At 35.9% G+C, this 14699-nt stretch overlaps 1 protein-coding gene across 2 annotated transcripts in view; it reads left to right on the top strand.

The window, feature by feature from the left end:
- LOC149410688 (uncharacterized) overlaps window positions 1–14699 on the top strand; it is a 115100-nt gene that overhangs the window by 13449 nt on the left and 86952 nt on the right. For both annotated transcript variants that reach the window (XM_089648114.1, XM_089648112.1), the window contains exons 3-4: window positions 5059–5194; window positions 6159–10117. In XM_089648114.1, the coding sequence (XP_089504240.1) occupies window positions 5059–5194; window positions 6159–10117 (4095 nt within the window). The remainder of the gene's footprint in view (window positions 1–5058; window positions 5195–6158; window positions 10118–14699) is intronic.

Raw genomic sequence — 14699 nt, 5'->3', positions numbered from 1 at the left:
GTTTATTTAAACTTTGCAGTGGCATTTTTCATTATTATTTATATTTTTTTTTGCTTATTAATTATATCTGATTTTATATTGACATGTTTTCTAATTTCTAAAATTTAAAAATTATTTATTTGCGATGCTTTAATCCTGATTGTTTATTTATATCTAAGGAATTGGGTAAAAATACCGAAGAGAATATGTTTAATTTTTTATTTAGTATTTCAACTATCAATTTATTAGAATAACCGTTATTAAATGTTATTTGTCTTATGAATATATTGTTATTTTTAACTGAATATAGGGAAACAATTCGGAGAAAAAGAGCCGATTACTGGATTACGAAGATTGAGAGTGAAGATTCGGACCCCCAGCGACTTTGGAATTCGCTTAAAACTGTCAGAGGTGAGTCTGAAAACTCAACCACGGCAGCGCTCAATAAAAAATCTACAATATTCGGGCCACAACAGCATCTGCACCTCCACCTACGTTCACCACCTACAACGGAGAATCCTTTACTATGTTCACACACACTTCATCGGAAGAAGTCACCAAAATTGTGTCCAGTTCACTAAACAAACAATGTGCTTTAGACCCAATCCCAACGTGGCTTCTGAAAAAGTGTCTGAAACATATAGTACCATTCCTAGTTTACTTATATAACAAAACTTTTGACTTAGGCGAGGTACCACAACTGCTTAAGAAGGCCTTTGTCTCACCAATTCTAAAGAAACCCCAACTAGATTCTGAGGATTTAAGTAATTATCGTCCTGTGTTAAATCTACCGTTCATCTCAAAAATCCTAGAAAAAATTGTGATCAGGCAGATAACCGCCCATCTGGCGAAAAATGAACTGCTGTCAAAGTACCAATCAGCTTATAGGAGGTACCATTCTACAGAGACTGGATTACTGCGCGTGTTGTCAGATTTGATAAAAACTCTCCCTACGTGACCCTGACTTCTGGAATCCCCCAGGGTTCAGTCTTGGGGCCCCTACTTTTCATTCTGTTCATCAACGATGTTGCCAAAATTATAGATTCATTCGGACTTCTTTCCCATTGCTATGCTGACGATCAGCAAATCTATTTCTACTGTGCACCGAATGAGAAAGACAAATTAAAAGATATTACTGTTAAATGCATTGGTGCCATAACAGAGTGGATGTCTTCGAACAAACTTAGACTAAATCCATCCAAAACAGAATTTCTCTGGACAGCAACAAAAAAGCGCCAGTCAATGTTAGACAAAACTCCTCTCATTACTTCTGGCTGCAACATCATCCCTAAAAATGGCATTAAACTCCTAGGTGTTCATCTAGTCTAGATGAAGATCTCTCACTCAAATCCCAAATTAACAAAACAGTAAGCGCAGGTTTCTTTCACCTGCGTCAAATCAAATCTATAAAAAGAAATATTCCGGCTAGCGCCACAAAGATGTTAGTAAACTCCTACGTTGTATCACGACTCGACTATTGCAATGGCATATACGCAAGTCTCCCTAAAATATACACTGACAGACTTCAGTCAGTTTTCAATGCTGCAGCAAGGCTGATAACTGGTGTTCCCAAATATTCCCACATCTCACAACATTTGCGGAACCTTCATTGGCTTAAGTGCCCTGAGAGAATCCAATTCAAACTCTGCTGGATGGTTTTTAAAGCCGTACATGATATGGCGCCACCCTACTTGTCGGAACTCTGCATTCCAAACGATGTTAATGTTAGGCAAGCAATGCTTCGATCAGCATCTTCAACAGCCATAGGTAGACTTTCAGTACCTATGCGCAATCACAATACCAATTTTGGAGACCGAGCTTTTGCAGTAGCAGACCCAACAGCTTGGAACAAACTCCGTTCATATTTGCGAAAGATCGACAGCTCATCTGAGTTCAGAGCAAAACTAAAGACTCACCTTTTCAACTTGTCGTATCCAGAATGATGACCTTTTTTTATTGTTTTATTCATCAGCTCAGTTTCATTGCTCAGTCCAGGGGATTTTCTATTTGACTTTTTTTTTCACCGTTATTAACCGTTTATTACGCGTAAACGATTTTTTTTAAATATTTTATAACTGACACCACGCGCAGAAATCATAACAATCGGTATTTGTAAATATAAATTAAATATGTATGTTAGTCGTAAATCTCTAGTTTAAGCCGTAGTTGTAAGTCGTTTTGTAGCGGTATAGTGTAAAAATGCCCACTTGGTCATAAAAATATGTATAGCTTAAGTCATAAGTTGAAAGTCTTAGTTGTAAATTACTCGACATTAGTCTTAGTTATAAGTCTCTCTCTATCTATGAAACTTAGTTATAAACCAAAAGTAATTAAGTCTAAGTGATCAATGCATAAATTAAGTTGTTAAGCGCCCTTGAGGTGATTTTCTCACGAAAACGGCGCTTTATAAATAATCCAATCATTATTATTGTTTTATGGTTACATGCTATTTTTTTTTCAGGTCTTAAAATACTTCACACAGGATATAAAGCATCGCAAATAAATAATTTAGAAATTTTAGAAATAAGAGAACATGTTTATAAAAGCAGATATAATTAACAAGAATTTTTTATAAACTATCTTTTAAATATTTTCCCACTTAACTGGTCTTTCATATTGTAATTCCTAATTCTTATAAACCCAGCCTACTCTTACCCCTCCCCCCCTCCTTCCACTTCTTTTTTCCAATTGTAATCTATATTTAATTTTTGAATTCGGTGTATACTTCGTTCATGAAACATGTATTGGTTGTATATAATAAAGTGATTTTAAAAAAGTTATTTGTTTTTTAATAAAATAAAGTTTAATCGGATAACATTATTTTATATTATAAAATGTAAACATTATATTTATTTATTAATTGGACAGTTTGCATAGCGCCGCTTTTGTGAGATATCACCTCAGGGGTGCTATATTGTAATAATCTACCTTTATATATAGATTTTTACTCTCCTGATGAAGGTGTATATATATAATCTAACTTTAAAATTTATTAGATACAGTAACAGTTTTAGGTAAAGAATTACCACCAGTTGGAGTAAAATTCACACCTTTTAATTAAACCGACTGCTAATCTCATCGCACAATTACCCTCCTTTTATTCGAAAACACGGGTACAATTAATCAATATGTAATAATCTATTATTTAAGTCAACTTTGTTATAACTATATTTAATTGTGACAAACTATACGATATTGATTCAACTTATAGACATTGACGGTTGTAACACATACAGTGGCGGTTCGTGGTTTTTTTAACAGGGGGTTCAGAAATTCAAGAGAAGATAAACATATCTAATTAAAATTTACTTACTGTTGTCCTACGTCAAATAGTCGAATACGGCAGCAGTCACACAACTTAAATAAAGTTAGTGGGAGGGGTACCTACATATTATTGTTTTTAAATCACTTTACCTAGACACAATTATTAGATAATGAGAAAAGTTTTATAGGAATTAAATTGTTTAATGTTTTTATAGCACTCAATGTAGGTACGTTGCTAATTATTATTGTTTTTTAGAGAAGAATAATTTCGTAGAATATATAATAGATATTTTAAAACATCAAAAAAACAAATAAAGGTGGCACGAAATAAATTTAAAAATAGGTAGTAGATTTACACATGCCATAAGCAAACGGTTGGAGAAATGCAGAAACAAGAAAACAAAAATATGTACAAAAATGACTACAAAGTTAAATACCATAATATAACATAAAAAAATAACACTTAACTTGCATCCCTATGGTTCAAAGGTTAAACGTCGGCCGCGAAGTTCTCGGGTTTCTTCGGTTACATTCGTCAATGTTCGGAGGTCACGTGATATCACAACGCGTGTTCGGCGCACACAATTTGTCTTATTTTTGCAAAGAAAGACCAAATGTTGTATATATCACCGTCATAGGGTCTGTACCGGCTAAGATTATTTTGTATGGAGAGTTTGGCGCGGATTTTAACTCGCACAAATTTGGAATAGGCATCGTATTTTTCGGTGGCGCGGGTTTTGAAGGCGAAATTTTAATAGCGTGCTATCTATAATGTGCTTATATTATTATAAAACAAGGATGTTTTATTTTCTCATATTTTTAATGGGGGTTCGCCGCACAAACGCACTTTAGAGAAAACCGCCACTGAACACATATTTAAGCACTGCAAGTCTCCTATGAGCTAATTATATTAGGTACGGTAGCAGTTAATATAAGTTGTAGACAATAATAGTAGCCAATAATAGTGTTTCATTTGAAATAATCCATCACAAATACGTAAAATTTCATTTATTTAAACAACTGTCATTCTTATTATGCGTAAATTTAGCATATTATTATACATTAACTCCTTCCTATTCCGTGTTTTAACTATATATACTGACCCTCTCTCTGTGAATGACCTGATATCATAGACTAAATACAACACATCAATGCCTGATATCTATCTATTATGTAACTGTTGTTAATATCACTTAAAATGGGCGAAATCTAAGTAAGTGCCGCCCGCAGGGCCTAGCAGAAAAAAACCCGCGGAGCGGGTTTTTAACTGCTAGTTCAATTATTACGCTGTCTTTCCAAATTTTTACGTATTTATCACAAACCTTCCTTTCACACTTTTAAGTTACCAAGCTCTTAAAAAAAATGTAATTTTAAGATAATCTTTACATATTGGCTGAACTGAAAAGGTATATGAAATTCAAAAAAAAATCGCATAGTGTGCTCCGAAAATTATAAAAAACACATCGGATTCTGTTATTTTTGTATGAAAAAATTCAGAGTGTTTCTTGAAATGCTACTTAAGATATTTGACGGGAGATTTTTGATGGAAGTATTTGATTCCGGCGTCCCCGACTTCTTCTAACAATCACTTTCCAGTCAAATATTCTCTGTTTATGTTCAAACCATCTAAGCGTCCCATTCTTAATATTATTATTTTGTATTTTCTTGCATTCTTGTAAATTTGTAAATTGTAGCACGGTCTTACATGCTTTACGATTTCTCTACCATTCATCTTTGCGTCGTATTAAATTTCTCCTTAATAGTCCTTCTTTAGATAATACCCTATAATCAACGCGAGAACTATTTTCATTACAGACTGCTTCATCAGGGTGGCTCTGGGCGAGAAACTCCCAACTGGCGACTCTACGCGTAGGGTAGACACCCCCTCCGTCAGCAAGTGCGAGAGGGAGTGTACTGAGGACAAGGAAAGATGCAATTCATTCAGTTTTGGGTAAATATTATTATAATACTAGCCCCGACTCTTGTCAAATAAGTTCCAACTTTTAAAATACCGATCAAAATAATTCTGATCAAAATAATATTGTTAAATAAGTAGGTAACTATTTTTGTTGTTTGTTTTTGGGGTTTGGCTTTAGCCGACGTTTCGGACAGCGTTGCAGTGTCCATCATCAAGGCAGATCCGGTAGATCCGAAGATGTAACTACTTCATCGCTTGTCTGAATTCTTCACATAAACAAATTCAGTTTCAGGGTTCATTGAACCATAGTTACCCAGGAAACACACATAACAGAAATTCGTTTATTGATAATAAAAGTCACAATTATGAAAAAAAAAGACAAAAAAAAAACCTATTAAAATATCATATATTTTTAAGTAGTTACCTAGATTGTCGCACGTCTGAATTATTCAAACAATCATTTCAACTTTTGAAAATGACATTTAAATTAAAAGCAATTTTGAATTATTGAAGAAGATTCCACGCAGGACGCACAGATAAACGAAATTAGTATTTTTGATTACCATCAATACGAATATTATTTGAAACGTTAGACAACTTGAAATGGCTTTGGCTATTCAGTCACACACTTCAACTTTCCTTTCCTTCTTTCCATCCTGAAATTCCTTCAAACCTACAGAATTCCATTAACAAAGTTGCTTTGAGCCATAACTTTTTTCCATTTTTTTCAATTTTTAAACTACTGAACAAACGATACTAGGTATAATGTTCTGTTTAAAGAAAAATATTTTTTTTAAATTTTGTACCTAAATTCCCTTTCACTTTCTTCTAAAAATAGCAAAACAATGCGGTGTTTTTTCTCTTTTTTATCATAAATCACTATCAGACTGACAATATTTGAATTTCTCTTTCAAACATCACTATAATGTTTATTACAATGATGTAATGAACATTGCTCAATTAATATTATTATTAATAAATAATTTTCCATTTTCAGAATCAGCGTCAAAGGCAACGGAACCTGTGAGCTTAGCATAAGAGAACTGCCAGAATCTGAAACCAAAATATCCGACACGTTCGCTGATCCAGACTTCGACATTTACGCCAAAAGGTCCAACTGCAACGACAAGGATGGGGACATTCAAGATCCTTTGGTCACAGAGAGACCTCGCCCTGACCCCTTGTTTGAAGATGATCAAGGATACAGTGGAAACAGTGGAAGACCAGGTCCCTCAAATGACGGATATGGAGGTAGTTCAGGCTATGGTGGAGGCAACAGACCTAATTCAGGAAGTGGGGGAAGCAACAGTAATGATAACTACGGGTTAGGAAGTTCATTGGGCTCTGGAGGTTATGGTGGCAGTAATCGTCCTTCTAATGGAATAAATGATGGCTATGGGGGAAACAAAAGACCTTCTGATGGACCTAACGACAATTATGGGGGAAACAAAAGACCTTCTGACGCAGCTAACGACAGTTATGGAGGAAACAAAAGACCTTCTGACGCACCTAACGACAGTTATGGAGGAAACAAAAGACCTTCTGACGCACTTAACGACAGTTATGGAGGAAACAAAAGACCTTCTGACGCACCTAACGACAGTTATGGAGGAAACAAAAGACCTACAGGATTGTATAATGGAGGTTACGACAGTGGAAGTAATCGACCTTCAGCAAGTAGACCAGGAGGAAGTGGAAGTACTTATGGTTCTGGAACTTCGGTAGGAAACACTCCAAGTTACAGTGGAAGCAACCGACCATCTGGTAGTGGAGGTAGTTATGGCTCCGGAAGCAGTGGAAATGGATACGGGTCTTCAGCAGGAAATGCTGGATATAGCGGAAGTAATCGTCCGTCAACTGGGTTTAGTGGAAGTAGCTATGGTTCTGGAGGTAGTGGAAACGGATACAGTTCTGGTGGTTCATCAGGGAATAGCGGAGACTACAGCGGAAGTAAACGACCATCTGCTAGCAGTGGATCTAGCGGTTATGGCTCAGGTGGAAATGGCTACGGTTCCGGAAGTCGTCCTTCAGGTGGCAGCAACGATTATGGATCTAATGACAGCGGTTATGGTGGACATAACAGACCAGAAGGAAGTACTAGTTCTTCATATGGAAGCAGTGGTAGTTATGGAAATAGTCAAAGCAACTCTTACAATAGCAATGGGAGTTATGGAAGCAGTAACAGCAATTCCTACGGAAGCAGTTCCAGTTATGGTAGTAGTAATAGTAATTATTATGGTAACGATGATTCTTATGGAAGTTCCAATAGACCATATGGAGGACAAAGCGGTGATACTGGCTATGGAGGAAGTAAGAGACCTTACGAAAGTAACAGACCAAATGATCAACTTGGCTATGGAAGCAATCAAAGACCTTATGGAAGCGGTACTAGTTCTTCTGGAGGCAGACCTCCAGGATGGAGCAGCTCTTACGGAAGTGGAAACCATTACAATGGAAATGAAATTTCAAACGGGGGAGGGTTTTATAATAGTGGCAATAAGCCTTATGGAGAAAACGGTGTCACTTATGGAGGAAGGCCTTATTACGGAAACTCCTATGGATCGGATGAGTCTAACCACTACAGTAGCTCTAGTAACTCTTACTCAAGTGGATCCAGCAATTACAATAATTATGGTAGCTCATCGTACAGACCATCTGGCAATGATAACTATAATAGCAATCGGCCATCATCATCCGGTTACCATGGAGACATTTACGATGGATATTCACAAGATGGTGCTAATGGTGACAGATTTGGATGGAATAGACCTCAAAATTCCTACAATAGACCGTATCCTACTACGTATGGAGACAGGTACCCATACAAGAAACCTGGCTCTTACCAGGATTTTCGATACGATCGAGACCATGATAAATATAATCGACCTCAATATGAAAAACAAAAACCAGACTATGAATATAGTGCCGGAAAACCTATCTACGGAAGTTCCGATAGAACAGACACTTATGGAAGTGGATATGGGAACTATATTCAACAGGATTATAATGAAAGACCCCAGAGACCAAGTTATAATGATTATGATAGGCCTGATAGCGTTGCCACAGTTTACGGGCAAACGATTGCTGTATCGCATGGGTCACCGGGTTACAAACCAAATGATAGACCAAGTTATGGATATGATGATAAGGTAGACAAAAAACCAGGATACGAATATAATTATGGTGGTCAAGATGCAAGGCCAGGATACAATAGGCCCGATGACAGACCAGGCAACAGGCCAGGATATCAATCTAATGAAAGACCGGGTTATGGACATGATGAAAAGTCAGACAGGAAACCAGGTTATGGATCAGGTTATACTAGACCTTACGACAGACCAGATGATGGACCAGTATATCAATCTAACGAAAGACCTGGTTATGGAAATGATGATAAATATGATAGAAAACCTCCTAACAGCGGTCAAGATTTAAAACCTGGTTATAATGGACCTGATGAGAGACCAGATGACAGGCCAGGATATCAATCTAACGAAAAACCCGGATACGATAGTAAGTTTGATATAAAACCAGGATATGGATCTGATAGTGGCCAAGATGATAGACCTAACTTCAGGCCAAATGATCAAGATAAAAGACCCGGGTACGGTTCTGGTGATAGGCAAGATAACAGGCCTGATTATAGACCTGATGACAGTCAAAATAAACGTCCCGGTTATGGTTCCAGCGACAATTCAGACACGGAAGCAGGTAACAGACCAAGCGGTTACGGTATTCATGTGCCGAATCGACCAGTAGAAGGCTACAGAGGTAACGGATATGATAACCTTATGCCGAATAGTCCAATATATGACAAGAACCAAAATGCTAAGGGGGGATATTACGGTTCCTCCGGGTCATATCATTCCGAAAACTACGGTGGATACAGGTACGAAGAAAATAAAACAAATTACCACGACGAAAAAAATACCTACTATGGTGATAGGAAGCAACCTAGTTACAACGAAATTGGTAAATATGATGACAGAGATAAACCGGCCACGTACGATAGCAAGATTAGACCAGGATATGATTTTAACAGACCCGGCAATGATTACAATGTGAATAAACCAGAAAACAATAATAATAAAAATTATAATGGGCAGGGGAATGGGAACCAATCCCTTAAACCAGGAGGCGGCTATCAAGTTTACGAAGACCCATCCGGCTATGGATCAAAACCGAATAATAATTTGAGGCCAGATGTATACGATAAAGATAAACCTGATCCAATTGGTGCAGGGTACGGAAGTTCTTCTAGTACTGATAACAATTCTGGTGGCTACAAAATCGACACCATATCTGGTGGAGGTTATTCAAATAAACCAACTACTAATGATCGACCGGACCCAGGCTACGGAAAACCAAACGGAGAGAATGATCGACCAGATCCAGGTTATAGTAAGCAAAAAGGAGAGGATATGCCATCAGGGTATGGTGAAAAACCTAAAGGTTATGCAAATAAACCAGGTGGAAATAACGAGAGACCAAATGAATATGGAAATAGACCTGATGGGGATAGAGATCAAACAAATGGATATAACGATAGACCGAACAGATACGGGGAAAGGCCAAATGGTTATAATGACAGGCCGGACGGCTATAACAATAACAGACCTGGAGGATATAATAATAAGCCTGAATATGGAGACAGACCCAATGACTACATTGGAAGGCCTAATAATGATTATGGAAATAACAGACCTACAGGTTACAATGATAGACCTGACGATTATCATGAAAATCCCAGTTATGGTGGTAAAGGTCACGATGAAAGACCCGATGGGTATCCAAGACCACAAAATAACGATAAAAACAAATATGATGGTGGCGGATATAATAGTGCCAAAGGGGATTACGGAGGAGAAAGGGGACAACAACAAGGATACAATGGACCAAAAGGACCAGAAATACCAAACAACAGACCAGACTATGGAATGAAAGGAAACTTGAATGGTGAGTGAAAGATCTGTTTTTGAAAGCACCTAATTGACTTGTTTGATGCAATTTTTGTACTGTTTTACTTTTGAATAGACATTTTATTCACACTTTACTGTTTTTCTTCTTCCCCTTCCACTCTTATTATTTCTCCGGACACAATCATATATTTCGTATATATATATATATATATTTCTTTCACATATTGGTCGTATTGAAAGTCATGTCCTTATATTATTATAATAATTACAACATGGGATCGATCACTGAGCAACGAGCCAGGCTGATATCAATATGGGTTGATACATATAAAAGAACAACACAAGGAATGCCTTGTAGACGTGCTTCGTGACCCAAATATTTGTGAGATTGTGCCTTAAATTGTCAATAAAAAACTGTGTTTGCTAAATTAAAGGATGGATATCTACGATGTCAGGCGAGTGTAAGTGAAGCAGAGCGTTTGTCTGATTAGCTAAATGGAACAATTGTTTCCATTAAAATTGACAATTCACATAAAAATTGCGTACAAGATTATATAAATTTGAAAGCACCTTAAAAATCATTATGAAGTTATGAACAATGTTTATGATCAGGTTTATGGTATGGATCTCTGTATAGTTGGAGTTATTTCATAGAATTCAATTTATTTTTTTGTAATTTAAAGTAAATAAAATTTTATAATTAAAACTGTTAATTTCGGTTCTGACTCCATCAATCTGCAAGGGTTCAACTTTAGAACTTTTGCTTTGAGTCTTTTTTTGAAGTATTTATTTGAAGAATTCAGACAAGTGATAACATATTCAATAATATATACTATTTTCAAACGAAAATTATTATAATTATTATTTTCAAAATCGGAACTGATTTGTCGAGAATTCAGACTACCAGTGATTTTTCACGAGTCACCTGACACAACATGAACCTGCCGACAAGAACGAAATGCTAGGAGCACAGAAACATGATGGGGTATTTCCATTTAGTTCTGTATTATTGGAAACATATATTGCTCAGTGACAGTTAGTAGTTGTTAAAAATCACATAACGAGGATTTATTTTTCTTTTGAGAGCCAAATTTCTTTACAACAATCCTGTTTTTAAAAGTTGATTAAAACTAGGTATACCTAAAAAAACTGTACGTATATGAATAATGCTTTATGATAATCTTATTTATTGATAACAATTACATTTGTATTATTAAAAACATTTACTTAGTACTTACGAACGCTCAAATCGAAAATTTTTAAATTTACGTCATTATGTCGAAATACAGTATAAACAACGAATGCAAACTTCGCATTCGCGAATATAAAAATGTTTTGCGTGCAAATATTAGAGAAATATAATAAATTTTTCTACGAATAAACGATTCAAAATAAACATAATTAACTGAGGAACGCCAACCATGCGCTTTCTAAAATGTCCTGAAAAAACTTTCAGTATTAAATAAATGTCAAATTCTAAATGGCTACCCATAAATAAAGATAGATGGAAAACTTCGGCCAGGTATACCAGAAGTAACTACCGATAGCGCATCCTGGCGGACGAGAAGAGTATTCACAGAAATCTTTTGACTTGTTTAATTTAGCAAGTACCCAGTGTAATTTTATCAATAATTACAATTTTCATTAATTTTTTTATTTTTTTTTTACTTTTATATTTTCAATAAAAACAAATTTAAAAACAAAAATAAATTATGATGAGCCACAAAGTGAATGCTTTTTACAATTACGTTTTATATTTTCAATTACTACATGATGTAGGTATAAATTATACTAAAAAATCAATTATTTTCACAGTCCTCCCCACTAGGGTTTCCTAGGTAGTTTTAAAAATTTGTATTTAATATCAAGTTGTCTTTACATCGTCTTCATAATGTTTGTAAGTTGAATATCACTTTGTTCTCTCAGCCATGTTTTTACTTTTATTTAAAATATATTAATTTCCGTAATTTTTTGTTTGATTTCGTAGAGCTTTGTATAATTTCGTAGCATAGAATTTAATATTTCTTAGTCCAAAAGATGTATTCGAACTGGGAGTAACCAGTATATTTTGTCTTATAGCTTTGGTTGAGTATTTAAGTTATGCCGTGGAGTATTTCGATACGTATTTTTTTATTTTAAATAAAATATTAATTGAATAAATTTTTAGTGCATTTTAGACATGAAAGTTTTTTAATATTTCTTCTGTCGGAGTTTTAACCGGAACTTTAAGGATTGTCTTTAGTGCTCGTTTTTCAGCCGCTCTGTGTGAGTGCTCAAGGAGGACCCCAACCAGTTATAAAATAAAATAAAATGTATTTTAAGCTCGTCGTTCATCGAAGAGCCGCACTCAAGTATCCAAAGAGCCGCAAGTAGCTCGTGAGCCGTAGTTCGCGACTACTTTACTACACGGAGAAAATCTACCGATATGAAATACCTACCGATATACCGGAACCGCAGGCCTTTAACGAATGAATTGACAGATTTCATAATAAACTATCAGTAACACACGAATGTATTATGGTGATGTCGGAACACATGTTCATAAAAATTCCAATATTTTCATATTTCGTTTTATCAAATAAAAAAAAAATATATATAAATTTGTTTCATATAACATGATAAACGCGGCTACATGAACACGTATTCCGATATATTATGAAAGTACTAATAGTTTATTAGGAAATGGCCTGCAGCAATACTCATTTTTCTTAGTGTAGATCAGAGGTTCCCAAAGTGGTCTTTATAGACCCCCAGGGGTCGATATCGGCATGCTGGGGGTCTATGTCAGTGAGAAAAAAATTTGGGGGTCCACGAGATTCAAATGGGAGTACATACGAGCGGACCCCCATTTACCTTAAGTCAACATTTAGGAGTTCCGTAAATGACACAATACACATAACACAAATAACACAGTTTACGTAATACTAATAATAGACTGAGAAATTACTTACTTATTTGATATTTACATTTTTATATTTCTTAAAGTTGTTTATTGAGGTATATAAATAAAATTACACGTTCCTTTTCTTGTCAGTATTAATAATATATTAAAGCAAAACATTGCACATCGAAAGCTGCGAATTTTCGTAGACTCCCAACTTGTTTTTGAAAAACGTCCAGGGTAATAATGACGTTCGACATTTAAATGTACTTCACACAGACTTCAAAACTAAGTTTGAGGACATTCTGACTGTGAATGTGGAATGTTGAAGAATCGGATATCATATGACAAGAAGAACTGACCGGAATAAGCGCTAACAAAAAACTTAAGGGGCAGTTCTGTAGAGCCAGCTACAGAAAGAAATTCCCGTTGCTTATCCTGCTCCATTTTCATTTGGTGTAATACCTCACAAGGGCGCCCCTGTCTGCACGATGTATAGACAGAGGAACTATACCGCCACCCGGTTGTGCAATGTGCAGGCAAGGGAAGGGAATCTTTTTACGAAAAAGAGAAATGATTAACACATTGGAAGTTAATAGTTTCAGAAAAATTCAATATTCGGCAGGCAGGGGGTCTACGGAAAAAAATATATTTGGCAATTGGTCTACGGGGCAAAAAAGTTTGGGAACCTCTGGTGTAGATCATCATTTTAATCGCCTTTTATGGATGACTGATAATGAAATTGATGAACGACAACGAATAAAGTTCAAATTTTTTCAAAGAATTTTGATCCGAAACGATAAATGTAGAAAAAGAGATCCAGATAATTTTCTATGACTAGACAAATACACTTAATATCTCTATCCGAGCTATTGTGTTGCATAGGTTGTTGCACTCAGTAATTGTTAAACTACAAAAGGTTGACCTTTTATAGTTTATTGCACTGAGTTTATTGTGTAGGTACAATATTATCATTAAAATATTCAAGCACAAGTTAGCATCTTCGCGGGGTTGCTAAAAAATGGTTCCACATTCTACAATAAGTATAATCTAATACAAGTACTTGCAAAAAAAAATTGTGAACAAATTACTTTAATTTGTACGGCACGAATAATTACTCTATTGAGAATTAAATAGCTGGTAGCACTGAATAGGTTATTCCATGTTATATAATACGGGCCTTACTAATAAAAGTGTTTTAACGCTTCAAGCCTCGGAATATCATATTCCTTAAGAGCAGGGGTTCCCAACCTTTTTGTACTGTAGAGCACATGCTTAAATATCGGTAGGGTGGCGAGCACCACCTATTTTTAATCGACAAACTCGGGCAGCAATTGCAATCAAAATGACAACAACGCGGTTCCAGGCGGGGAATGCTATTTGCACATCACTCCTTGTACACGCCGAAAAAACGAAGTGAGCCGATGATCGCCGAACCGATCGGGACGGCATGAGCTCTACTGTCAGTTTGGCTGTCGGGGCCATGCTTATTGCTTTCACTGGCAGAGTCATAAGCCATGTGTTTTGGCGTCTTCGGTTTAGTTAATGTTTAATTAATGTTTATGAAAAAATTGTTTCACTTTCAAATAGTGGCGGGCACATAAGAATCGTTCCGCGGGCGCCATGGTTCCAGCGGGCACGGGGTTGGGAACCCCTGCTTTAGAGGCTCTGAATGACATGTCTGATCGGGGCGTCGATACATTATAACAATATTTTTTATCTTTATTTATATACTGTT

This window comes from Hesperophylax consimilis, chromosome 27 (genome assembly GCF_061612785.1).
Source record: "Hesperophylax consimilis isolate HC1 chromosome 27, BYU_Hcon_1.0, whole genome shotgun sequence".
NCBI classification, from domain to species: Eukaryota; Metazoa; Arthropoda; class Insecta; order Trichoptera; family Limnephilidae; genus Hesperophylax; species Hesperophylax consimilis.
This window is presented reverse-complemented; position numbering and strand designations above follow the sequence as displayed.